At 39.6% G+C, this 27,952-nt stretch overlaps 1 protein-coding gene across 3 annotated transcripts in view; it reads right to left on the bottom strand.

The window, feature by feature from the left end:
* Window positions 1-27,952, bottom strand: part of Ptpdc1 (protein tyrosine phosphatase domain containing 1) — a 71,562-nt gene that overhangs the window by 27,518 nt on the left and 16,092 nt on the right. Inside the window, exons 2-3 of one of the 3 annotated variants that reach the window (XM_070033316.1) lie at window positions 13,948-14,074; window positions 8,290-8,380 (exon numbers count right to left, since the gene is read on the bottom strand). The exons of 1 other annotated variant lie outside the window; for it this stretch is intronic. In XM_070033316.1, the coding sequence (XP_069889417.1) occupies window positions 8,290-8,371 (82 nt within the window). In that variant the 5' untranslated portion in view covers window positions 8,372-8,380; window positions 13,948-14,074. The remainder of the gene's footprint in view (window positions 1-8,289; window positions 8,381-13,947; window positions 14,075-27,952) is intronic. One more of the 3 variants, XM_070033315.1, reaches the window with a different exon arrangement.

The raw sequence follows: 27,952 nt of genomic DNA, 5'->3' as shown, positions 1-27,952 counted from the left end.
ATTTTCCACATACTGAATAGCATGATTATATTTGTTCACCCTTCCTCCCTTCCTTTCTGGGCCTCCCTTTTGCTCCCTCTATAAAGGAAAAAATACCCAAAAGCAAAAGCAAACACCACCAGTATCAATGACAACCCCCCTCCCAAACATACCCATGTTTCCATTTCATTTCAATAAATTTTATATGTTCAGAGAAGTTATACCTTTGAGTTCTTTCCCTAATGGCATCCTCTTTTAATCTGTGTGTGGATGCCTACAATCCTGTATAGGTTATCTGTGTCCAGTTATATTTCTAATCTAGCTTCCACATAGGAGAGAAACATGTGCCTTTCGTCTCTCTGAGCTTGGCTTACTTCACTTAACATAATTTTTTCTAGGTTCATCTGTTTCCTTGCAAATGATAGTATTATTCCATTGTATATAGGTACCACATAGGTACCTCTCATCTATGGTAGGGGATCTGGGCTGTTTCTATAACTTGGCTATTGTGAATACTGCAGCAATGAACATGGATGTCCAAGTGTGTCTTTACCATATCCTGACTCGTAATGTTCTGGGTAGATGCCCAAGAGTGACTTTTTGAATATGTTTGAGAAGATTTGCTTTTGCTTTGGATAGATCTTAAACTTGGAGAAAAGTTACAAATATAGTATAAAGACTATTTCTTGAACTATTTGATAGTAAGTTGCAAACATGATGCTCCATTGTTTTCACAAAGACATTCTTCACAATTTTTTCCAGACCAGAAAATTATGATTGATACATAACAACTTGCCCTCAAATTCACTGAATGTTCAGCGATTACCCCAGCGGTATTCCTACAGCTGAAGGGTCCAGCTCTGACAGCTGAAGGGTCCAGCTCTGATCACATATAAATTTTTTCTGGTCCCGTTTCTTTTATTTATTTTACTCTGGGACAAGTTCTTCAATATTTTCTCACCTTTGAAACTTCTGAAATTATCTTACAGAAGGTATATCAATTTGAATATTTCTGTTATACATAATTAGAGCCAAGAAGCCTTGGCATTTATTAATAAAGAATGGTATTTAGAAACCAATGCTGTTTGTTAGGTGTGCTTGTGGCTATCAGGGTGTATTTCCACTAGGCCTTCTTGGTGGAAGGAACTGAAAAATACATGTTTATATAGAGACACATATGCCTACTACACACTTGTATCTATATTTCTGTATATATGTGTGTATATATACATATATATACAGCAAACTAATAGTTCATCCTGATACTAATAATTCTAACCCAATTTTACAAAGTACTTTTTTAATTTTCTTCCTTTCTACAATCATACAACTCACTAAGAAGAATGGCTAATGAATGAAGGAATTTACTTAAGCATTTGTTTATCTGACCAATCCCCTGCATATAACCTATTCTTATTACTGCTGCTGCTCTTCTATGTGGGTATCTCCCTTACTGCATTTGGACTTAACACTAAGTCAGGCCTCTGTTGCTGCCTACTCATGTGGATGCCCTTCTCATCTTGCCATATAGTATAATATCCCATGCAGGCCCACCCTGCCACAAAGAAGTCCCACTACCCTGACTAAGCCTTGATGGCTCCCACGTTTTTACGCTCTTGCTCAGGCTTCACCAGTGCTGGGATTCCTCTGCATATGGCTTCCTCCTTCACTTTTGTGGCATCAGCATCTCAGCCTCACCCCAAACCCTGGTGTTAATATTGACTTTGACTGTCCCCACACAGAGTTGTTCAGGGAAGGAAGGGGGAAGAATAAGTTTCTCTCCTACCTGCTTTGATTTTTGTTGACTGTAAAAAATATATATCATAGGGCCTGGGAAGGTGGCTCAATGGTAGAGCGCTTGCCTTGCATGCCTGAGGCCTTGGGTTCAATTCCTCAGCACCACATAAGCAAAAAAAGAAAAAAGCCACAGTGGTGCTGTGGCTCAAGTGGTAGAGTGCTAGCCTTGGGCTGAAGAGCTGAGGGATAGCACCCAGGCCCAGAGTTCAGGCCCCACGACCAGACCCCGTCCGCCTCCCCAAAAAAATATATCATAAAGTTAATAGTTATTTGATATTAAGTACATTCATAGAATGTGCAGCAACCATCACCATGATTCATCTCCAGAATTCTTTTCATCTTCCCAAACTGAAACTCTATCTATTAAATAACTCCCCAATCTCTCCTTCATCTAGTTCATGATATCGAACTTTTGACTTCATCAACTGCCTCTAGGTATCTTACATAAAATGAATCCTATGGTATTTGTCCTTTAGTGGCCATCTCATTTCACTTGACACAATGTCCTCCAGGCTCATTCCAGTTGCAGCAAGTATCAGAATTTCCTTCCTGCTAGAGGCTGAATAACATTCCTTTATACACATATGCCATATTCTATCATTTATCTAATGACTGACAATGAACTTGCTTCTACTTTTTGGCTTTTATGATATAATGCCACAATAAATGAGGGGATGAAAATGTCTATTTCAGTTTTTGCTTTCAATTCTTTTGAGTTTACAGCTAGAAGTAAAATTGCCAGATCCTGTGGCAGTTTCACTTTTATAGTTTAAGGAACTGCCATGCTATTTTCCACACAGCTGCACCATTTTACATTCTCACCAACAATACTTATCTCATTTCTCCAAATTTGTGTCAAGACATTGATTTTTCTGGTGTGGTTTTTGGTTCTTGTTTGTCATGGGGTTTGAACCCAGGGCCTGGGCACAATCCCTGATCTCTTTTTTTTTTTTTTTGTCAGTCATGGGCCTGAATCTGGGTCTGAGCGCTGTCCCTCAGCTCTTCAGCTCAAGGCTAGTGCTCTACCACTTGAGCCACAGTGCCACTTCTGGCTTTTTCTGCTTATGTGGTGCTGAGGAATTGAACCCAGGGCCTCATGGATGCAAGGCAAGCACTGAGCCACTTTCCCAGCCCCTAGTCCCTGATCTTTTTTGCCAAAGCTAGTACTCTACCACTTTGAGCCACAGCTCCCCTTTCCAATTTTCTAGTGGGTAACTTGAGGTAAGAGTCTCGCAGATTTTCCTGCCTGGGCTGGTTTAGAACTGTGATCCTCAGATTTCAGTCCCTAAGTAATTAAGACTGTAGGGGTGAGCCACTGGTGCCCAGCTTATTCATTTGAATATACAAGTATATATGAATAGTTCTGAGTACGCAGTGGTATCTTACCCACCCCCTCAATGCTGTGATATGAACTCAGGGATGACTTCATGCTTGCTAGGCAAGTACCCTATCACTTGAGTCACATCTTTAGTCCTTTCTGCTTCAGTTTATGCATCAAATAGAGTTGTGTTTTTGCCGGGGCTGTCTTTGAAGAGTGATCCTCCCACTCACAATTCCTTCAAATGAGGCTAGGATCTCTTATATTTGATTTCCATTTCTCTAATTAGATAATGGTGAGCATATTTTCATGTGCTTATTTTGTAGATTTTTATAGAGAAATGTCTATTTGAGTCCACTGTTCAGTTTTGAATTTTTTCTGGTTTTTGTTGTTATATAGTCTAGATATTAATCCCTTATTAGATATATGATTTGCAAATAATTTCTTCAATTCTGTAGGATGCTTTGTTATTCTGTTGGTGGATATACAATATATAGAAACATGATCTACATAACAAATTACAAAGGAAGTGGTAGAAGTAGAAATTATACTAAAAGGAAATTACACAAGGTAACTCAACAATCCCATGAACAAATCAACAAAATCAGAAGAGTACAGAAAAAGGTTAATATTATAAACCAGTGTTGAGAGTAGATGAGGAACTTTTCAACTCAATAATAAATATATGAATAATCCAATTTTAAAATGGTCAAAGGATTTGAATAGATGTTTTCCCCAAAAAGATATACAAATGAGCTAGGTGCTTATGTCTCATACTTGTAATCCTAGCTACTCAGGGGAGTGAGATCTGAGGATCGCAGTTTGAAGCCAGACCAGGCAGAAAAATCCATGCAACTGTTTCAATTAATCAGCAAAAAAAGCCAGACTGGAAGCATGGCTCAAGTGGTATATCACCAGCCATAAGTGAAAAACCTGAGCAAAGCTTAAGACCCAGGTACCACAGAAGACAGGGGTGACACGATAAGCACATAAAAAGATACCAAATACCATTAATCATTGAGAAATGTAAATTTAAGTCATTTGATTGACAAGTCTCAATAGGGGAGTTAGAATCACAGCCAGTTAACACTAGGCTCAACATCTGCCTCCATGCCAGTGGCTCAGTTAGGAGCTGAACATTTATCCCCCTCTTAGCATTGAGAGATCTGAGCTAGGTAATATATACTGGGGCTAGTGAATACTCTAGTTTCCTCAAACTTCTGTCTTAGTGAGGCCCAGCAGAGGAACAAACTTCTACATCTAATTGGCAGCAAGCAACAAGACTAAAGAAATGAAGCAGGGCTAGCTGGCACTCAGTCTCTCCCCTGTATCAGTGGGGGGCTGAGTCTCCCTACCCTTGTCTGCCTCTGCTCTCAATGAGGCAGGAGGAGACAGTGCGAAGCAGGAGGATCAACATTCACTCTTGTTGCCAATGGGTAAATGGGGCAGCTGAGCTCCCAGCTGTGACTGGTATTTATCCACTGGGAGAAAAGAGGTGGTAGGAGATCAGACAGTGGGCACTAACACTACACTTACTCTGTGCCACAGGACTCATCAGGGAACTAGGTTTCAACCATAACTTACAGCAACAAAGTAGTTATGAGTCACCTTTTACTTCCCCTCTCCCAAACAGCAGTGGGGCCTGGATCATCTGTTTGCTATCCCCCTGCCCCAGGGAGCTGATCTTACACCTCCACTCAAAGGCAATATGACATTGGAAGGCAGTGCCCCACTTTCACTATTATTCACTGTCAACAAAGCTGTTTGAGAGCTGAAATTCCACTGCACTCATGTGCAATGAAGCAAGGTGGAGGTAATAAGTCCTCTGTTTCTGTTGTCATGGTAAGGTTGAGTGAAAAGCTGAGAATACCTCTGGCTTGCATCCTGAACTATATTGCCTGTGAGATGAGAATAAAATGGTCTAAAATGTCCAGAATACGGCTGAAATTGTTGATTACACCAAGAACTATGACTTAAATGAGAAGAAAAAAACCCAACAGATACACAATATATTAAAATTACTCAATGACAACTTGAATTATAATGTGTTTTGGCATTTCTTTTTAAAAGAACTGGGGCCTAGTGCCAGTGGCTTACATCTGTAATCCTAGCTACTCAGAAGGCTGAGATCTCAAGATCATGGTTTGAAGCAAAAAAGTCCATGAGACTCTTAATCTCTAAATACCCCCCAAAAAGCCAGAACTGGAGCTGTGGTTCAAGTGGTACTGTGCTAATCTTGAACACAAAATCTCAGGGGCAACACCCAGTTTCTGAGTTCAAGCCCGAGGCCAGCGTGCACACGCACACACAAATAATAATAATAGGATCTTACAATATTCTCTGATCATTATGGAGTCAAACTAGAAATAGTTAACAGAAAGACAACAGAAAAAAATCTCCAAAGACTTAGAAATTAAGTATTAAACTTATAAATAATTCATGATTTTAAGGGGAAGCCTAAAGGAAATTATAAAACACATTGAAATTAATCAAAAGGAGATTACAACACATCAAAATATATGGGAAATTATAAAAGCAATTATGAAAAATTTCTACCATTTGATGTTTATATTAGAGAACAGGAAATAATCTAAGTTCTAATCTAAGTTCTTATAAAAAATAAGAGCATAATGGACACAAAGTAAGCATTGGAAGGATAAGCATAAGATCATGAATCAAGGAAATTAAAAATGGGGAAGAAATAGTGAGTGATAGCAAGCCATGCTGAATTAGTTCTCCTATATTCTTAACAAGGGCAAAGCTGAATATAATTTTCATTAGGGAAGTATCAATTAAAACCACAAGAAAGGCTGAGGATGTCGGTCAGGATGTAGAGTACTTGCACAGCATGTATGAAGCCTTGGGTTTGATCACCAGCACTGCAAAAACAAAACAAAACAAACCACCACAAAGACCACCAACAAAAAAACCTACTAAGAGATGTCATTATACCCTGCTTGACTTATTAAAATAATGACACCTAATGCTGATGAGAATGCAGAGAACTTTTTCACTCATACATCACTAGTGGCAATGCACAATGGTACAGAGAATAGTTTAGTAGTTTCATGAAGATTAAAGTGCAATGTGATCTAGGATGCAGTATTTATTCATTTATTTATTACTATACTGGGGTTTGAACTTAGGGCTTTGTGCTTGCCAGCAGGTGTTTTTCTGCCTGTCATGCCTCCAACTCTTTTTGGTTTCATTATTTTTGAGATAGGTTCTTTCTTTTTCCCAGATCAGCCTGGACCACAGTCTCCCTGTTTATGCTTTCTGCCATACCTGGGATTGACAGGTACACCATTGTGACTTTTTTTTTTTCCTGTTGTGCATAAACATTTTTGCTCAGACTAGCCTTGAGGTGATGCTCCCGATCACCACCTCCTGAGTTTCTAGGATTACAAGTGTGAACCCCTTGCAGGTAAATGTTTAAAGTAATCTTTATTCATAATAGCTCCAAACTAGAAACAACCCAGGAACCCTTCAATGAGTGCATGCATAAAACACATTATGATATGGCTCATCAGTAAAAAGAAATGTACTACTGATGCACACAAAAACCTGGATGTTAATCAATGGAATTATGTAAAATCCTAATAGAATAAGGAATAAGGAAAAAGGCTTGACAGTTATTACACCTGTGGGAAGAAATAGTTTACAAGGAAAACAGTGAGTGTACAACATTGCTGCATTTGTTTTAGAGTACTTCTTTCTAAAACTGAAGAAACTAATGGTAAATCCGACACATGGAAGTTATCCACAAATGGCAGTTACCAGTAGTATTAGTGCCTACTGCTTCTAGAGTCAGACATATCACACAGATGAAGGAGGAGCTGCAAGAATTCAGAATTTAGCCAAGATCACAAGTGGAAACACTGGCTTTCTTGGTGAAAGACAGTGCCCCCTGGTGGAATGGCCTGACTCCAAAAAGACCACAATTGTTCTCAGCAAGCATTGAACTACAGTATCTTTAGTTAGATTTTTCCTTCTCAATTTTTCCATCATCTAATCCATATTTGTAGGAGAATTCCTGCAAAGCTTCTTCAGTAACACTAAAGTGAACTTGTGCAAAACCCAGAATGAGAAGATAGAAATATAGCAATAAGCATTGCAATGCAAAAAAAAAATTTACTCAGTATCTCTTCTGGCTAACATTGGTGATGACAGCATGACTAATGTTATGGTTTGGGTCTTAAATGACCCATAAGCACTTGTTGAAGGTTTGGACACCAGCTGTGGTGCTATTGGGAGGTCATGAAACCTGTAAGAGGTGAGATCTAATGGAAGGACGTGATAACATTGGAGGTGTGCCCTAGATGGTTATAATGAGACCCTGGCTCCTTCCTTCTCATTCTTTCTCTCTTCCCTTCTCTTCTTTCTCTTTCCTCTTTTCTTTTCTTCCTTTTCTTTTCTCCTCCCATGTCCATCCTTCCACTTAGCCTCCTTTGCTTCCTTGCCACCATGAAGTGAGAAGTTGACTCTCTTACATGTTTCTGCCATATGTTCTATCTCCCCACAAGTCCAAAGCCATAGGCCTAGGTGTCCATGGACTGAAACTTCTGAAACCACTAGCTAGATAAACTTGTCTTTCTTACAAGTGATTTCTTTCAGGCATTTTGCCACGGTATAGAAAGCAGAATGACATATCCAATGTGGACAAAGAGGAATCAAGTCATCTCCCCGCTCTGAATTTCAACAGTGAGGGGAAAAAAATGAAAGCAGGACTTTGCCACTTTCCTGGAGCCTGTGTATCAAAAAAAATCCACAGTGTGGGAAGGGGAAAATGGGAGAAAAGAAGCAATGAGAGAACAAGGCTTGAGTGCTTCTGAATATGCTTCATAAGTGACACTTACAAGAAACGAAAAGAGAAAGAAATGAATGGTTGATTCACAAGTAGGCGTTTGATGATAGGAGCTAATGCATAATCTGAGTCTAAAATAATAATGCAGGAGACAAACATTGTTTGCAAGACTCCTTTTTAAAAGGCCAAGATCATTATTCAGGGTTTTGAAAAGAAATTATAACAGGCCAAAATGGTAAAGAGGAAATAAACAAAAGGACTTAAATAATATCTGGATCTAGAATCATGAAATAAATAAGAGCCTTTTCTTTCTCATTCATTCGCAAGGTTACTTTTATTAAATATTAGTTGTATAAAAAGACCCCAAAAAAGTATGTTAAAGAGACAGTACCTTCCAGGTTTTCAGCATACCCACTGGGATTTACCAAAGTGGAATATGGGTGTTCGTTCTGAGACAAGACTCCAGCAGCCATGGTAGTTTACTACAAAAAAAAAAAGAAAGAGAAAGAGAGAAAGAAAGAGAGAGCAAGAAAGAAAGAAAGGAAGGAAGGAAGGAAGGAAGGAAGGAAGGAAGGAAGAAAAAAGAAAAGATTATTTTCTTAAAGTTTGCCCTGGGAAATATTCATTTACTAATCATCCATAATATGCTACACAATGGTCATCCAATACGGCAGTCAGTCATTGGTTGACTGATGATACTCTTTTTCCTCTCTTCTTTCCTCCCATCCCTTCCCTTCCTTTCCTTTTCTCTTTCTCTTTCCCTCCCTTCCTTTTGTGTAGACAAAAAAAAAATGAAATGTCACAAGATACGCTCAAGCTGTGCAATCTGGGGGTAAGTGTAAGACTTCAAGGAGGAAACCAAATTTGAACTAGGCTCAAGAAATAGTACATAATGTAGATAGGTATCCTAGAAGGAATTCCTTTTTCTAGAAGAATGATTTACCCTGTGATGGTTCACCTTATCAACTTATGGTTGGTGACCTTACCTAATTCATGTCTTATTGAACTCATGCTAAATTCATGCCTAAGGTATTGCTATAACCCACTATGTAGCCCAGGCTAACCTTGAATTTGCAGTCATCTTGCCTCACTTCCTAAGGACTGATTATAGTAGATCTTTCTGTATGCTAAAAACAACAACAACATATTATCACCTTTCTTAAGCTCTTAGTAAGTGCCAGACACAAAAACGAACACTTTTTTCTAATTAGAACTCTACAAAGTAGCTATTTATTCCCTGTCTCAAAGGTGCGTAAATCATTTCAAGAGGATAACATACACATGAAATTGAAGGGGTGGAAGGCAGTGTCATCCTTCAGGGTTTTTTGTTTGTTTGGTTTTGGGTTTGGCTACTCTCCAATTGCAAATAAAACTGTAATATAGGTAATCTGAACATTTCTGAGCCTCCAGGAAAACCAACATGTCATGTAATACAGTAGTCAGACTAAATGTCCTTCAATTTAAACACTGATTAAAAAAACAACAAAGAAATCCATTACTGTTATTATTGTTATTACTGTGAATTTATTACTATTATTTAAAATAATGGTTTTCATTGTGACATCTTCACACACATGTATAACAGTGTCCCCAGTTACTCTCTTACCCCTCCCCTTGAAGCGCTCCTGTTTCTTCCTTAATTGGTTCCCTTCTTCTTTCACATCTTTTTTTTTCAATTAATTTACTCTATTGTTATTATAGAGGTGATATACAGAGGGATTAAACTTACACTAGTTAAGTAATGAGTACGTCTCTTTTCATTCAGTGTCTTCTGTTCCCTCATTCTCTCCCAGTCAAGATGTGAAATTTTATAAAATATGAAATTAGTTTAATAAACTGTAATAATATAACCTAGAAAAGCTTATAGTGCTGATCATGATGCATGAGAAAGTCATATGCAATTCGAATTTTCCTAAACAAATTAAAGTAATAATTTCAATTTGACTGTCAGTAAAAAAGTAACTTTTTTTGTTGGTTATGGGGCTTGAACTGAGGGCCTGACACTATCCCTGAGCTTTTTAGCTCAAGACCAGTGTTCTATCAGTTTGAAACACCATACCACTTATGGTTTTCTGATAGTTAATTGGCAATAAGAGTCTCAAGGACCTTACTGCCAGGCCTGGTTTGGAACTGTGATCCTCAGATCTCAGAATCCTGAGGAGCAAGGATTATAGGTGTGAGCCACTGGCACTTGGCAAAAAAAAAATTTTTTTTAAACCAGCTGAATTATAGCTCAGTGGAAGAGCACTTGTCTAGCATGTACAAGACCCTTGAATCAATCTCGAGCACTGACAAAAATAAATAAAATTTAAAAACTTCTTAATGAGCTGGGAATGCAGCTCAGCAGCAGAACATGCATGAAGTCCTGGAGTTGGCCCCCAGTGCTGCAAGTGAAATAAAATTTAAATTTTGATTTAAAAAATCTAAATGTGGACATTGTCCAGAAAAAGTTTAAGTTTTACTTAAAAGAGTTGAACTCTTTAACCTTGTTCACAGAAACATTCTGACTTGTACTAACGCTTTGCATGTTTGCGTATGTATTAAAATTTCTCATATAGCCGGGTGCTGGTGGCTCACGCCTGTAATCCTAGCTACTCAGGAGGCTGAGATCTGAGGATCACGGTTCAAAGCCAACCTGGGCAGGAGAGACCGTGAGACTCCTATCTCCAATAAACCACCAGAAAACTGGAAGTGGCGCTGTAGCTCAAGTGGTAGAGTGCTCGCCTTGAGCTGAAGAGCTGAGGGACAGCGCCCAGGCCCAGAGTTCAAGCCCCATGACCGACAAAAAATAAAAAATAAAAATAAAATTTCTCATACAAACGAGAATGGAAGAATTGTTAATGCCTTATTTTTCTACTTGTATCACATATTAAGATTCTGGACAGTGAGGGGAGAGGCAGAGGTGGGAAATCTTTCTTTTTATTTATTATTATTATTGTTGTTATTGTTATATCTTTAAGGATGAAGTATTTAAGCTGAAGGCATGAAGCTCACACCTGTAATCCTAGCTACTCAGGAAGCTAATATCTGAGGATCACAGTTCAAAGCCAGCCCAGGCAGACAAGTCTTAAGAAATCTCATCTCCAGTTAACCACCAATAGGCTGAAAGTGGAGCTGTGGCCAGTCTTGAGCAAAAATTGTCAAGGGACAGTGCCTAGGCCCTGAGTTCAAGCCCCAGTACCAGCACACACACACACACACACACACACACACACACACACACACACACACACACACACACACACACACACACACATACACACACACACACACACACACACACACACACACACACACGTTTGCCAACACAGTGGATTCTTCAGTAATTCTCCACATGCGGCTTTGGCAAGCTAGCTGTATGTCTGTGGTATAACTATGACATTGCAGAAGGATAATACCTAATTTGGTGTCCTCAAAAAAGTCAACCAGATAGGTCTCTCTTGCCTTCTGCAAAACATCAATAGCTGCTCTTCTGAAATCCTCGGAAACTTTTTGACTAAACCCTGAGTAGGGAGTTTGTGAATCTGAAGTTCAGTGGATTTCTGAGGCTGTGCAGTTTCACAAGGTGCCATAGTGCTAGGCTTGTAGCAATGATATTTCTTCATATCTCAGTTGAGATGTACTCCTGAGCATACCTTTGATATCCAGCTGCTTCCTAGGTGCTGTATGATTTTAGACAATCTTCTTTGTATAGAGACCACCTTACTTATTCAAGGATAGGAAAAAGTGGAAAAAGTATACATTTGCTGCCTGAAAACTGGGGGATGGGGCCAGAGGACTTTGCAGGTCTTGGTGAAAGTCTAGGGTCTATAGAAGGATTTATTTTGTTGTTGAAGAATCATGTTTATTGTTTGAATATCAAGGATCAAACAGCCAAATGCTATAATTAGTTTATTAAATGGTTAAAATTTTTTAGAAGGTTCTAACTTCTTGCACCATAAATTAAATATAAATTATGGTGGTTAAATTCAACCTTTGTTAATGTTTTTCCTTATTGATATTTTCCTTATTAATAGTTTTCATTTAATACTGTGAGAAAAACATCACAAATCTCAATGATAATTAGAAAGTTTGAAGTTTTAAAAAAATTATATCTAGAATCAATTTTTTGAAATTTTCTGTACCTTTTGAAACAAAGGTACAAAATTTAAAATCTAAAGTCTATGTGATGAAATGGTATCTCTTAAAATGAAATACAGAAATTAAAACCACAAGGGTGATCTAGAATTAATTAGAAAAAATGTTTCTTGCAATTTTAATAATGTCATAACTTAGGTTTGATGCTGATTAAGGCAAAAATTAATTTTTTGTCCATACTGGGGTTTGAACTCCAGATCTCATACTGATTTGGTTGGCACTCTACCACTTGAGCCACACCTTCAGACCAGTTTTTGTTTATTAATTGGAGATGGATCTGGAGGACTTCTCTGCCCCAGCTAGCTTCAAACAAGATCCTCCCATGTCTCAGCCTCCTGAATAGCTATGATTTCAGGCCTGAGCCACTGGTACCACTTAATGCAAAAAAATTTTAACATGCCTACGATTTCAAATAAATGTTACATGAAAACATAAAGTAGCCAGGTATCAGTAGCTCATACCTGTAATCCTAGCTTCTTAGGAGACTGAGATCTGAGAATGATGAGTTGAAGCCAACCAGAGCAGGAAAGTCCATTAGACCCTTATCTCCAATTAAGCAACAAAAAAAATTGGAAGTAAAGTTGTGGCTCAAGTGGTAGAGCACTAGCCTTGAGTGAAAAAGCTAAGGAACAGCATGCAGGTCTTGAGTTCAAGCCCCAGTACCAGCACACAAAAACAAAAACAAACACAAAACAACAATAACAAAAATAAAAACCCATGAAATAAAAAAACTACTGGAACAGATTTCCAGACATTGGCAAAGACATAATTTAAAAGGACATCCATTTAGTGTAAATGGAGCAGTGAGTCTGGTCAAGATGTATTGCATATATAACATATATATATATATATATATATATGGACATATTAAAATGAAATACCTTTGTACAAATAATTGATCTTAATTAAAACTAAGAATAGACTTATTGGGTTAAGGATGTAGCTCAGTGGAAGAGCACTTTCCTCATAGGAGCAAAGTCCTAGGACTGATACTGTTAAAAAAAAAAAAAAAAAACTAAGGGAAACGTCATTTTTCACAAACCTAGACTACTTTTTAAACAAATATTTTGATGACAAAAATAATTATACCAGATTAGAATCATGGTATTAGGGCACAATTGAGATTCTAACTCTTGGTTGGTTTGTATGTGAGTCTTATGAATCATGTGGAAGAGAAGGTTTCTGACTCATTTGAGATATCCCAGCTTTTAAGTGAAAGCATGTTGGTCACAAGTTAGGACCAGGCAGTGCTTCCCTGGTGAGCTTTCCCTAACCCATCCTCTGCTCTGCAACTGTAATGAGTGGAATATGTCTACTTAACTGCCTCTCCTGTAGACCACAGTGTCTCGAGGAGTCGCTGTGAATGATTCCCCTGAATGCTTCCAGAGAAGGGAAAGGCTTATGACACATTTTTGAACTGAAACGTATACTACTAGACCGACTTTCTTGAGTATCTTTGGACTTACCCATCTCTATATTCTGAAAACCACTGAAACCATGGCTACTTTTTTTTAAAGTGTTTGTTGAATTAGTGGTACCCTTTGACCATTAATGATTGTGGACTGTCCATCTTAAAATTTTCTTTCTAGCCAGGCTCCAGTGGTTCACGTCTATAATTCTAACTACTCAGGAGGCTAAGGATCTGGTTTAAAGCCAAACTGGGCAGGGAAGTTCATGAGACTATTATCTCTAATTAAGCATCAAAAAATCTGAAAGTGGAGCTGTGACTCAAGTGGTAGAGCACTAGCCTTGAGCAAAAAAGCTCAGGGACAGCACCTATGCCCTGAGTTCAAACCCCAGGACTGGTACATGTGTGCATGCTCACATGCACGCACACACACAAATTCCCACTAGCTAATTAAGAAAGCCAAAGTTATAAGGAAGCACAGAAGTCCTTTAGCAGTCCTCATACTTGGTGGAGTGTGAAGCTTCTCTCAAGATCTTTGTTTAACAGTGATTGACATCATTACACAGCTCTGGTTTGTAGAAAGATCTTGGTAATGCTGCCTTTCTTCAGTATCTTCCCATTGGTTCTATTTCTGCCAACACAGAACAAAATACCCTTTCTCGTATACATCTAAAGCTGGCCATCGTGTTCCCCTCACTCCTGATTTATGTCTTCCCAAACAATGCATCAGGGGCTCACTTACCATTCTTCATTTGGAATGCTCTAAACAGCCTCACCAGCCTGGATGCCTTTTCCTATTCATATTCTATGGTCATTAAGATTCTATTGTCCAGAGCTGAAGCTGATCCCCCAGATATGATAAGGTGGAACAAAACTAGTCACCTCCCTTGTTAGGATTATATATGTGCTTAGACTGTCATCACACCAGTATTTTCAGCAGTCTCAGACACATCAGAACACATTAACAGCCAAAGGAAAAAAACCTAGCTAAAAATGATCAGGAACATATTTTGAGGTTAAAAATAAATGCTTATGAAGTTTAAAGTGAATAAATGGCACAGAATAAAAAATAAAAGGTTCTCCATCTCCTATTCCACAAGACAACTGTTTGTTCTGAGATAAACACTTGCTCTGATTATTCTTGGAGGGTAAATCACTATGCTTAGGTTTGGGGTTCTTGTAAGTTATCCTCCTTTCCTCCTCCCCTCTTTCTTTATGTGACACAAGAAACTAAACCCGGGGTCTTGAAAATGGTAGGCAACTACTCTGCCACAAGCCACATCCTCAGTTCTTTTGACTGTGCTTTGTTTTTGAGACAGGCTCCTGTTACCTTTGCCTGGGCTAGCCTTGAGCTTGTGTGCTTCCTTGCCTCTGCTTCCTGAGTGGTTGTGATTATAGGCATGAGCCATCATGCCCAACTTTATTTTATCCTCTCTGAACCATAGTATTGAATTTCTGACATAGAAGAGGAAAGTGGTTTGTTTACTCTACCTTCTCCCGAGTGCCAAACCATCATCCATCTAATATGAATATCTTTGTAATTTAAAATATCTCTTAACCATCACTTAGTCTATGGACTTTAATATCTTGATTCCCTCTTTGTAAAGTAAGTAAATTAGTTTGCATGTCCATTCCCTCTTTCCTAATATTTCCAAGTCCTGCCATACATATAATTTCTCATTTTAAGCTTTTTATGGGGCTTAAACTCAGGGCATTGTTCTTGCTAGGCAGATACTTTAGCACTTGAACCATACCTTCAGTCCATTTGTGCAGTTTCCTTCTTTACTTTTTCTGGTTCTAATGCCTTCTCTAGTAAAAAGGTCTTTCTTGGGCTGGGAAGGTGGCTCAGTGGTAGAACGCTTGCCTTGCATGCATGAGGCCCTGGGTTCGATTCCTCAGCACCACATAAGCAAAAAGAAAAATGCCAGAAGTGGCGCTGTGGCTCAAGTGGTAGAGCACTAGCCTTGAACTGAAGAGCTGAGGGACAGCACCCGGCCCAGAGTTCAGGCCCCATGACTGAAACCACCCCCCCAAAAAAAAGGTCTTTCTTTCTCTAGAAAGAAAGTTTGAGATATAAATCTCCTATTTGATCGTAATAAGTATTGTCCCTTTATTTATATTAATAATAATACTGTTAGTATGGATTGGATTGAGAGAGATGGGGAAGAACAAAGCTAGGGGTGACATTAATCAAGATGCATTGTACTCATATCTAACTGGTTGAATTGAAATCCCTTTGTACTACTTAAAGATAATAATAATGATGATGATGATGATATTAAAATCTAACAGTTGACCTACAGAATGAAAGATAATCCACCTTGAAAATCTTTAAAAATAGGAAAACAATTTTTATTTGCAAGTTATCTAAAATTATAAATCAATATGATGCTTTTGCAAAACAACTTGAGCCTATGCTTTTTATGAAAAAAGATTCTTTATTGTACTTATAAACTGATGCACTGAGTTGAAACCCCTTTATATAACTACTTAAAGATAATGGAAGGAAGGAAAGGAAGGAAGGAAGGAAGGAAGGGAGGAAGGAAGGAAGGAAGGAAGGAAGGAAGGAAGGAAGGAAGGAAGGAAGGAAGGAAGGGAGGGATAGATCTCTTCTGTCCTAAGAAAACAGTGAAGGAAGCTGAGGTAGGAGCCTAGGGGGAAATCTGACTAGTATTCCCCAGGGCGTGGCTTCAAACAGTAGCACCGCAAAAAGAAAGACACCCCCTCCTCAAGATAAACCAATCAACAAACAACAAAACAGAAAAACAGTGGAGAAATGGAAAGTTTTCTTTAATGGACTAAATAGCTGAGTCAAAAATTTAAATGTCTGAGATATACAAGGTAAACATCAGTTTAAGAAGGACAAAGGGGGAGCCTATGCAACAGCAATACTCACAAGACAATATGTTGGAAATGATCTGTACAACTTGGGACAGGAGGGAAAGAGAGAGGGAGACAAATGAGGGTGGGGTAACAAGTTATATAAGAAATGTAATCACTATCTTACTTACATAACTGTAACTCCACTGTACATCACCTTGACAATAAAATTAAAATTAAAAAAAGAAATAAGGAGGGGGGGAAAGATGGGAAGGGATGGGAAGGGGAAACAAAGGAGGAGGCTACAATGCTTGATAAGAAATGTACTCATTATCTTGCCCATGTAATTGTAACCTCTCTGTACAGTATTTTCACAATTTAAAAAACAATAAGGAAAGCCGTGTGTTCGTGGCTCATGCTTATAATCCTAATTACTCAGGGGGCTTAGGTCTGAGGATCATGGTTTAAAGCCAGCCCAAACAAAAAAGTCCATGAGACTCTTATCTCCAATTAACCACCAAAAGAGCTAGAAATGGAGTCATCACTCAACTGGTAGAGCACCAGCCTTGAGCTCAGGGGATGGGGAGAGAAGCTAAGGAACAGTGACCAGGCCCTGAGTTCAAAGGACTAGCACAAAAAAGGAAAGGGGGAAAGGAGGGAGGGAAGAGAAGAACAGAGAAGAGAAGAGAGAAGAGTGCACAGATTCCTGGTTTCATTCCTGTTGTAGTTGTCAATCTGCCTTTAACTGGGGAGTCTAGCTCTCTCAGTTTCCCTGCTGTACTAATTCAACAGCATTCCTCTTTTTTCAGATCACCTGTAACATCTGATTCTTGTTCTACCTTTCTCAGGCCCTTCTACCTTACCTTCCAGAAGGAAATACCTATTACTTATCTACCAGTCTCAACTAATGGGTATATTTTAAGTTGGTTGGATCCTTTTGAGGCTTTCTTTAAAATTTTTGTTAGGGATGTTTCCAAACAGCCTTTGCTTTGGGCTAATTTAGACCCTTAGCTAAGGCCACGTATTTCACCTTCCCACTCTGTCTGGAGAAACAGGAAGTACTGGCAGACCTCCCAGGGAATTGTTCTGTTTACTGGTTTCCTATCTTTTCCCAGCCTCAGGTAGTTTGTGCAATAAGTATTCCACCAACACCTTAGGCCAAGAAAGCCTTAAAGGCTCTCCACACATGAGGGGAGTGGGGTGTGGGGGCGGGGGAGAGAAGGGCTTTGAGTGAGGTGTCTTTTCTCTTTGAGATCTTAACAGCAAATTCCAGGCTCTTTACCCACAATGAGTTCAGCACTGTATATCTCTGGATAGGCTTGGGCTGGGTCTCATCCTGGAGCTAGTTTGGAGCCTGCCTTCCGGAGAAGAGTTGGTGGGACCCTAAACTCAATTGTTTCCTTCTCTCCAAGACTGAAGTTCAAGCTGCCTGCTACACAGTGCCCAAAGCCAGTTTTTTTTTTTTTTAATCTGCTGTCCAGTTTTCTAGTTAACGTAGAGATGTTATATAACGTTATATCTCATTCTTCTTGGTTCATCTTTGTTGTGAGGAAGTCTCCCATCATCTTTGTGTGTGCGCGCGCGCATGCGTGCGTGCGTCAGTGTGCTGATCCTTAGCTTTTGTGCTTAAAGCTAGCACTCTGCCCCTTACGTTACTGCTCCACTTCTGGCTTTTTGCTAGTTAACTGGGGATGAAAGTGTCATGAATGTGTTAACTGGGGATGAAAGTGTCTTCCTGGGCTAGCTTTGAACCATGTCCTCAAATCTCAACCTCATGAGTAGCTAGGATTACAGGTGTGAGCCACCTGGCCCAATTATCTTTGAATAACTAAAATCCATAAGATCTCTGAAACTGCCCACTGGATACTGCCTATGCCAAAAATATTAACTTACACTTCACTTGTATATAATCACTGATCAATAAATGAGTTGAAGTATATTAAAGTGTAGAGTCAGATGTTCTGTGTCCAAGTCTTGACTATTCACTGCCAGCTATAAAAACTATCCTCAGCTTTAACATCTTTTGTAAAATAAGGATTATAATATCTACTTTCCTAGGTTGTGAGGATGGGGGAGGGGAGAGAAACAGAGGGGAGGAGAATGTGTGTGTGTGTGTGTGTGTGTGTGTGTAGTGTACATAAGTTAACATAATGCCTGAGGTAACAGTATTCAGTAAGGGCTTGTTATTTAAGCTTGCAAGCCAATATACTTTTATTTTTTTCCCTTACTAGTCTGTATTCACTTCATTTTGCTTCTATTTTATAAGATTTTAAAAGGATTCTGTTCATTAGCTGTCCAGTAGTACATACTAATGGTTGAGGTTCCAAGAAGGCTTATGGGAACATTTTTCCATTCACCACTGAATTAATTTTGCATGCCCACTGTAGAACCAGGAGAAAAGGGCTGAATAGTAATCTTGACGTTTCCTGCACAAGCACACATTACATAACTTCATTTCCTGATCGAGTGACAAGTATTTTGCTTATTCTATCCTACAGTTTGATTTTATCCCTAAAAGCCCCTCAGATGACTCAACTGTTGAGTCACCCACTCACTAATTAGTACCTACAACTTAAAACTTAAGTGAGTGAACTATTACTCATTCTGTTAGCAAGAGTAGTCACGAAGTAAGACTTTGATACAAAAGAATGTTCTACTTCATTAAAAAAGCATTTCACACAGAGACTGGATTCTAAGATGGATTGAAGAAATTTTGGATCATGGCCTTCCTTTCAATTTTCCAGATACATGGTGTTCTGCCAAAATCTTCATGGAAATTTCTGGAGAGAATTTGTAGGATGCAGTTGTAAGCAAGTGCCTGGAAAGTTGGCAATGATGGAATCTTTCCCAGGTGCTCAGAGCATCCACACACCAACTTTGGAATGCATCCTGATTACCTTGGGTGCCAGCAGAAATGCAGATTCCTTGGCCCCACTCTCAAATCAGAGCTCTGCAGAACATAATACTCATCCATTATCCATATGCACTCTAGGTCAATGATGAAGCAGGCCCTGCACCTGCATTTAAGGGAATATTGCTGATATGGTTATATTCTAGACAGCAGAGAAGCCCGTTAAAATTTAAACCATCCACATTAACTGTTCTCCATAGGTTTTATGATGAAAATCTAGTTAACATATTAGTTCTTTACTTATTCTGTTTACAATCTGCTTTCCCTGCTAGAATGAGAGATCCATGAAGCACAGAACATTTTTGCTGCTTGGTCAACTGCTATAGCTCCAAAGCCTGCAACAGGTCCTAACCCATAGTAGAGACTCAAATTTTTGGACTCATGAATGAACATTCAGGCACATGCTGAAACCATTCCCATCCCCATTTACACTCTGAATCTATACTCTTTCCTTTTTTCTTTTCTTTCTTTTTTTTTTTTTTTTAATGTGTGTGTGTACCAGTCCTGGGAGTTGATTTCAAGGACACTGTCCTGGAGCTTCTTTTGCTCAAGGAGAGTACTTTACCACCTGAGCCACAGATCTACTTACTTTTTTTTTTTTTAAAGGAATTTATTGGAGGCAAGAGTCTCAGAGACTTTACTACTCAGGCTACCTTTACCTTCAAGCCACTATCCTCAGATCTCAGCTTCTGAGTAGCTAGGATTACAGGTGTGAACCATTGGTGGGAGCAAAAGCCAATTTCTTTTTTGGTGCTGGCCCTGGAGCTTGAACTCAGGGCTTAGGCACTGCCCTTAGCTTTTTTGCTCAAGGCTAGTGCTCTATCAGTTAAACCACGGCTCCATTTTTGATCTCCACATTTTCATCTCAAAGTATAAATTGTAACCATGCCTACCTTGTCCCATAGGTATCGCTAAGCATATAATTATTGTATTGTGCAAGTATAATGAAAAGCATTATATTTATTTAGTTTTCCTGGTCACATCATATTTCTAATTTTTAATCCATCTACCTCAGGATGATTCCCTAAGGTTTGAATCTGTTTCCTCCTCAGCAAAATATGAATTGTGACAAAAACCTGAAGCTTCTGCCCAAATTTCTCTCCTTTAGAATGTCTTCCCAAATACCAGTTCCATATTTTTCTCCCATCCCCTCACTCTGTAGGGCTGAGTAAAAGATTCATCTGGCACAGATGCTATTAAAACAGCCTACTGCTGGATACCTGTGGCTCACTGCCTGCCTATAATCATAGTTAGGAGGCTGAGATCTGAGGACTGAAGTTCAAAGCCAACTCTGGGCAAGAAAGTCCAAGACTCTCCAATTACCCACCAAAAAAAGGCTACACAAAAAGAACAACAAAACAAACAAACAAAAAACAGAGGTGAAGCTGTGACTCAAGTGTAGAGCAAAAAAGCTCATTGGCAATACCCAGGCCTTGAGTTCAAGCCCCAGGACAGGCACATACACACCAAAAAAACTCCAGCCTTCTAATGTGATGGTAGTGTTTATTTAAGCTTTCTTTTCCTTATGTACTAAAACAAAATAGAAACAGACTTTAAAAACTTGAAGTGTCCTGACCTCTGAATCCGTAACCTCAAAGAGAAAGAAGGAGAGTGGGAAAAATACTTTTTCTTTCTTTTTTTTTCCCCGTCGTGGGGCCTGAACTCTGGGTCTGGGCGCTGTCCCTCAGCTCTTCAGCTCAAGGATAGTGCTCCACTTGAGCCACAGCGCCACTTCTTGTTTTTTTTTTTTTTTCTGCTTATGTGGTGCTGAGGAATTGAACCCAGGGTCTCATGCATGCAAGGCAAGAAGCACTCTACCACTGAACCACCTTCCCAGCCCTAAAAAAACACTTTTTCTTTTCAAATCAACTGAAGAGGCAGAAAAGTAAAAATTAAAAAAAAAAAAAGAACACTTTTTTTTTCCCCTCAGATTCCCCCCAATACTTCAAACAATATTATTCCTCAGGGAGAGGCCTACAGGCCACTTAAAAATCCACTCTCTCTGGCAGTTCCCTGTAACTTCACAGTCTGTGATCTCACACCTTAAATGCTCCTTAGGGATGGCCCAAGGCTCTCCTGAGACCTGTCACATATCATGAAAAAACAACCCTGCAGCAAGAGCCCTGCTATTTCATCATTTAAATGAATATGCTCTAGAAAACACCCTATAATAAAACAGATGAGGTAGATGTTAACAAGAGGTGATGTTTCATATTCCATGTTCTTGTTCTAGTAGCAGCCACAACTGACTAGCTTTTCCTCAAGCTCTAGACTAAATTTCAAATCAAAGACACAGATATTTCTAAACTCACCAAGAGTGGACAATGCTTATCGACATCCATTATAAACACTTAAAAATCCAGACTGCATGGGGCTGGGAAGGTGGCTCAGTGGTAGAGCGCTTGCCTTGCATGCTCGAGGCCCTGGGTTTGATTCCTTAGCACCACATAAGCAAAAAGAAAAAAGCCGGAAGTGGCGCTGTGGCTCAAGTGGTAGAGCACTAGCCTTGAGCTGAAGAGCTGAGGGACAGTGCCCAGGCCCAGAGTTCAGGCCGCACGACCGGAAAAAAAAAAAAAAAAAATCCAGACTGCTGGGCCCCAGCCCAGGTCTAAGGAAGGACTCAGCATTTCTAAGTCGTTTCCATATGGTGCCCTCTAGTGCTCTGAGAGCCACAGCACTAGGCAAGCAGCCTGAATAGCAAGGGCTTATAAGTTCTTGAGGTTACTGAGAAGGTCTGTTTCCTGGGTTCTCATTAGCTGTCGAACGCTAAAGTCTGTTAACAGAACCTGAGCAAATCCTCATAAAATGATGAAATACATTAAGAAGCCCCACGTGATCAACCCAATCAGGGAATTGGCTGATATTCCTGGTATCAACCATAATTCTGTTTTCAACCAAATGACCTGAAATCAGGGCATTGCTCAACAAGAATAGACTCCTCCCAACTCCAGCCAATCTTTGGTGCAGCAGCAGATACCATACCTTCCTAAATACCAAAATGTAAATTCCTAACAATACAGAACCATTATCTGGATATCCTTTTAATAAATATCTACTTTCTCCCATTTGTGGGAGGGAGTTAGACCTAAATTACAAAAATATATGGGAACATATATAGGGTTATATGTATTTATACAAATGTATTAACTAAATATGGTATATGCATTGCAATGGTGTAACTCCTTTGAACAACTTACAATTTAACAAAATGAATAGCAGGAAGCTGGAATTTGTAGTGTGTGGGGAGTGGAGGGAAGGGAAGGCCAAGGGGAAGAGGTAGATAAAAGGAGAGAGGAAGAGTGGGCAAATGCAGTCATAATATTTAATGTCTGCATGTAAAAATGGAACTAGGAAAAAATTGAGGGGATGAGTGGAGGGGAGAAAATTATGAAAAGAGATAGCATTGATCAAGACTGACCAAGATACATCACAAACTGACATGGTGAAATGAAAGCCCTTTGTACAACAACTTAAAGATAATTTTGAAAAATTAAATAAATATCTAAATTACAGAGCTATATAATTATACAGGATTTTTTTTAGCCCTACTTAAAGTTGTTTTCAATCAGCACTTTCAGCTAGTTCAACAAGAAAAGCTTTAGTAAAATGTTGTTTGCTGTTCAGGCCACTTCATTTACCTACTCATTCACAGCCTAGAAAGGATAAGAAGATTTTCTATCTCTTCATTCCTGAATCAAAAGGAAATTACTCTGTGAAACATGGTTCAAGTGCCTGGAGGATAAGTGGGGATGACTTCAAACACAGCAGGTATGTGACTCCTGGGCCTCACATGCTGAGATCAGACCATGGAGGACAAGACCCACAGCAGCTGGTTGAAGTGCTGATGGCACTCCTATTCCAAACTCTCCTTCTTCCTGGGACCATGGTGAGAAGATATTACAGACATTTTTTTAAAAAAATAAGCCAAGCAAAAGGAAGTTATCAAGAGACTAGCTAGCTCAGCCAGCTTTTAGAGGATAGAAAGGGCCAGGCAACTAAAACTGTGGTCTAGTATGGAACTATTAAGTAAGAGCTGATGGGATGTCATCAGAAAAGAGGGAAGAAAAAGAGAATGAGATGACCACTACTTCTAAGTGTCAAAATAAAATAGATGGTGAACAGAAGTTCTATACCCAGCCAAAATGTTCAGAAATGAAGATGCTGGGAATGGTGGAACATACTTGAAAACCTAGTTACTCAGGAGGCCAAGGGGTTTAAGATTATCTCAGGCAAAAAATTTAGTGAGATCTTGTCTCAAAAATAGGCCAGGCATGATAGTCCACAGCTGTTATCTCAGATTTTTGGAGGCAGAAGTAGGAGCATCATGGGTTGAGTCCTGCCAGGCAAAAGTGTGAAACCCTATCTGAAAAAAGAAACTCAAGCAAAAAGATAGGGAATGTGGCTCAAGTGACAGAGGGCTTAGCAAGCAGCAAGTCATGAGTTTCAATCCCAGTACCTCCAAAAAATAATAAAAGAATCATCTCCAGACTGAAACAGGAAAACACACACACACACACACACACACACACACACACACACACACACACACACACACACACACACACACACACACACACACACACACACACACACACACACACACACACACACACCACCCGAATTTGTTGCTTAGTAGACCGTCCTTAAAAGAAATACTCGTCTCTTAAGACTGAAATTAAAATACACTAAATGGTAACTTTCAAACCCACACATATATAAACAGTACCAAAAAAAACCAGATAAATATAATTCTTTTTTGAGACAGGGTCTCTCTATGTAGCTCAGGCTAGGCCTGAACTCCACATCTTCTTGCTTCTGCCTCCTGAGTGCTGGGATTACAGGTAAGATTATAGCAATCATTTAGGACATGGCTTCAGGATGGAAATAGCTTGTTGGTATGAAGTGGGTTTTTGATCCCACTTGAGAGCTGGTGATCAAAACCAGGGCTTCATGTGTGATAGGCAAATACTCTGCAACTGATCTACACCCTGACTCTTCCTAACTCTCCTTGACCTCTCTGTTTTAAGGCAAAATCAGTAATTATAAAAATTAATGAGCTTGTACTTTGTGATAATAATAATATAAAAGAAGGGGAAAAAATGTAAGTACATTGGAAGAAATTTTAGCATGCTACTAAAATTAAAGGAATATAATCTAGATTGGTTCATATTAAGATGCTAATTGTAATCCCCAGAGCAAGCATAAAGAAGAGAAACAAAGGATTTGAAAGGGCATACTCACATGTATCTAAAACAAAAGAAGGATTCAAGAAGTGAAGAATAAAAATAAGAAATACAAAAATGGGAAACTAGGAGCCTTTCTGGCTCTGCAGCTGTCAGAGACCACCAGGGTTGCAGCCCTGCAGCAGGCAACGCTGCCTTAGTGCTGTAGCTCAGCAGCTGGAAATGTCTGCCAATGCTGAGCTCTACTGATGCAACAGCACAGACGCGCTGTTGCTGTGGGCTTCTTAGGTTCCTGTCACAGGACTTGGAATAAAGAAGTCCTGGAAAATGAAGGATAAGTGCAAAGAACTTTATTCAAAGATGTTTCTTAGTCAAGATCTCTGCCACTTTGTTTTTGTGTCTGCTCTCCTTTCTGTGATCTTTGTGTGATCTCTGCCTCTTTCTGTCTCTGGCTTTGAGACTAGGTATTTATTTTACATCCTAGGCTCTGCCTAGATTGGATACCCTTATGCACATGATGCCCAGGAAAAACTGATCAATTAGAGAAAACCTGTTGAGTCAATGTGGATCTGCAGACCTGAAGCTGTACTTCACAATTAGTTCTCTATACTATAACCCTCCCCAAACTAAGATTATGAGGAATTAGGAAGAATGGAGATGAGCATTTTTACTGTCTTTTTTTTTTCTCTCTTTCTCTCTGTCAGTAGTGGGGTTTGAACTCTGGGCCTGGGCGCTGTGCCTCAGCTCTTCAGCTCAAGGCTAGCACTCTACCACGTGAGCCACAGCATCACTTCAGGTTTTCTGGTGGTTAATTAAAGATAAGAGTTTCAAGGACTTTCCTGTCTGGGCTGGCTTTGAACCACGATCCTCAGATCTCGGCCTTCTGAGTAGCTAAGATTACAGGAGTGAGTCACTGGTGCCTGGCTAGCATTTTATTCTCTACGGCTAGGATTTTCAAAACAATCTAGCATTTCCCATACTCCAGTCTCTATGCTTTCCACTTCAAGATGTTCTTCAGGAACCTTGAACCCTAACCTGCCAAACATTAACAAAACCTACCTTTTCAAAAGAACATTGATGAATGTACATATCACTTAACTGCACACTTAAAATGACAAAGATAACATATAAAGGGCATTTTACCACAAGTAAAAGTAGTTGTGGATTCTTTTTGATTTTTGGTGCCGGTCCTGTGGCTTGAACTCAGTCTGAGTGCTATCCTTGAGCTTTGATGCTCAAAGCTAGTGCTCTACCACTTGAACTACAGTTCTACTTCCAGCTTTTTATTGGTTAACTGGAAAAGTCTCACAGACTTTTCTAACTGGGATGGCTTCAAACTGTGATCCTCAGATCTCAGCCTCCTGAGTATCCAGGATTACAGGTAGGTGTGAGCCACTGGCACCAAGCTAGTAGAAACATTTTGTTTGTTTGTTTGTTTTTGTTTTTAATTAATATCAAAATTTAGGTAGCTGGGTTGCAGGCATGGCTCAAGTGGCAGAGCACTTGTCTATATGCAGTACTCCTCTCCCATTGAAAACAAATGCAGCTACAGTGCATCTTAGGAAGCCATTCAGAGTACTAACAGCATATTTTAGAAAAGAAGAAAGAACTAAAATCAATAACCTATGCTTTCACACTAGGAGACTAGATAGAGAAAACTAAATTAAAATTAAACAAAGGAGCTAGGCCTGGTGGCTCATGCCTGTAATCCTAGCTACTCAGGAGACAGATCTGAGGATCCCGATTAAAAGCCAGCCGGTCAACAAAGTCTGTGAGACTCTTATCTCCAATAAACCACTCAGAAAACTGGAAGTGGTGCTCAAGTGGTAGAGCACTTGCCTTGAGCTGAGGGAAAGCACCCAGGCCCCGAGTTCAAGCACCACGACTGACAAAACAAAAAAACAAAAAAAACAAAAACAAAAAACAAAAACAAAAAAACTAAACAAAGGAAGGAAATAATAAACCACCAATCAAGAGAAAGAGAGAGAGTATATGTGCACTAGGCATCAGTGGCTCATGCTTGTAATCTAGCTACTCAAGAGGCTGAGATCTGAGGACTGTGGTTTGGAGCCAGTTTGGGCAGGAAAGACTATGAGATTCTTTTTCTTTTTTTTTTTTTAACTATGAGATTCTTATCTCCAATTAACCACCAAACAGCTTAAAGTACAGCTGAGGTTCAAATGGCAGAGAGCACTAGCCTTGAGCACAAAAACTGAGGAATAGGGCTGGGAAGGTGGCTCAGTGGTAGAGCGCTTGCCTTGCATGCCTGAGGCCTTGGGTTCGATTCCTCAGCACCACATAAGCAAAAAGAAAAAGCCAGAAGTGGCGCTGTGACTCAAGTGGTAGAGTGCTAGCCTTGACCTGAAGAGCTGAGGGACAGCGCCCAGGCCCAGAGTTCATGCCCCACGACTGGACCCCCCCCCCAAAAAAAAACTGAGGAACAGTGTCTAGACCCTGAGCTCAAGCTGTAGGGTTGGCACAAACAGAAAGAGAGAGAGAAAGAGAGAGAGTATCTGGAATAAAAAAAGGAATTATTATTAATCATGAAGACATAAAAAACATGATAAAGGAATATTAGAAGCAAATATCAAATATATCTGTATGAATTTTAAATTTAGATAAATGTAGACCTTGACGGGCACAACTTTCAAAAAATTCATGTAAGGGGATATAGGTAATGTGAATACTCTTATCTCTATACAAGAAATTGAATCAATACTAAAAACCTTCTGAAAAAGAAAACATCAGACTCAGTTTTACTAGTAAACTCTACCAAATGTTAAACATAATTCCAATTCCATAATCTCTTTCAGAAAAAAAGAAGAGTGGAGGTCATATTCCATCTCATTTTCTAAGGCTAGAACTAATCTAATACCAAAACTAGATCAAAGAAGAACACCAGTGGCTCACACCTGTAATTGTAGCTACTCAGGAGGCTGAGATCTGAGGATCATGGCTCAAAGACAACCCAGGCAGGAAAGTCTGTGAGACACTTATCTCCAATTAACCACCAGAAAATCAAAGTGGTGCTGTGGCTCAAAGTGATAGAGCCATAGCCTTGAGCAAAAAGAGCTCAAGGGAGCACCCAAGCCCTGATTTCAAGCCCCAGGACTAGCACCAAAAAATAATTTTAAAAAAGTGGGGGACTGGGAAGGTGGCTCAGTGGTAGAGTGCTTGCCTTGCATGCATGAGGCCCTGGGTTTGATTTCTCAGCACCACATAAGCAGAAAAAAAAATCCAGAAGTGGCGCTGTGACTCAAGTGGTAGAGCGCTAGCCTTGAGCTGAAGAGATGAGGGACAGCGCCCAGGCCCAGAGTTCAGGTCCCACGACCGGACCCCCCCCCCAAAAAAAAAGTGGGCTGCTAGGGGTACAGCTCAGTGGTATAGCATTTGCCTAGCAGATGTGAAGATCTGAGTTCTATCCCCATTCGATCCCTAGTACCAAAAAAAAAAAAAAAAAAGAGGAAAGGGAGGGAAAGAGGGAGTGGGGAAGGGAGACTAGAAAGAAGGGGTAGTAGAAAGGGAGGCAGAGAAGGGGAGAAAGGGAGAGAGAAGGAAAATTTTTCCACATAGAAAGAAAATGACTTAACATTCC

The sequence above is a fragment of the Dipodomys merriami genome, unplaced genomic scaffold, assembly GCF_024711535.1.
Source record: "Dipodomys merriami isolate MVZ:Mamm:240054 unplaced genomic scaffold, mDipMer1.0.p SCAF_22, whole genome shotgun sequence".
Lineage (NCBI taxonomy): Eukaryota > Metazoa > Chordata > Mammalia > Rodentia > Heteromyidae > Dipodomys > Dipodomys merriami.
Note: the sequence above shows the minus strand (reverse complement) of the source record. Positions and strands in the feature narration are given on the sequence as shown.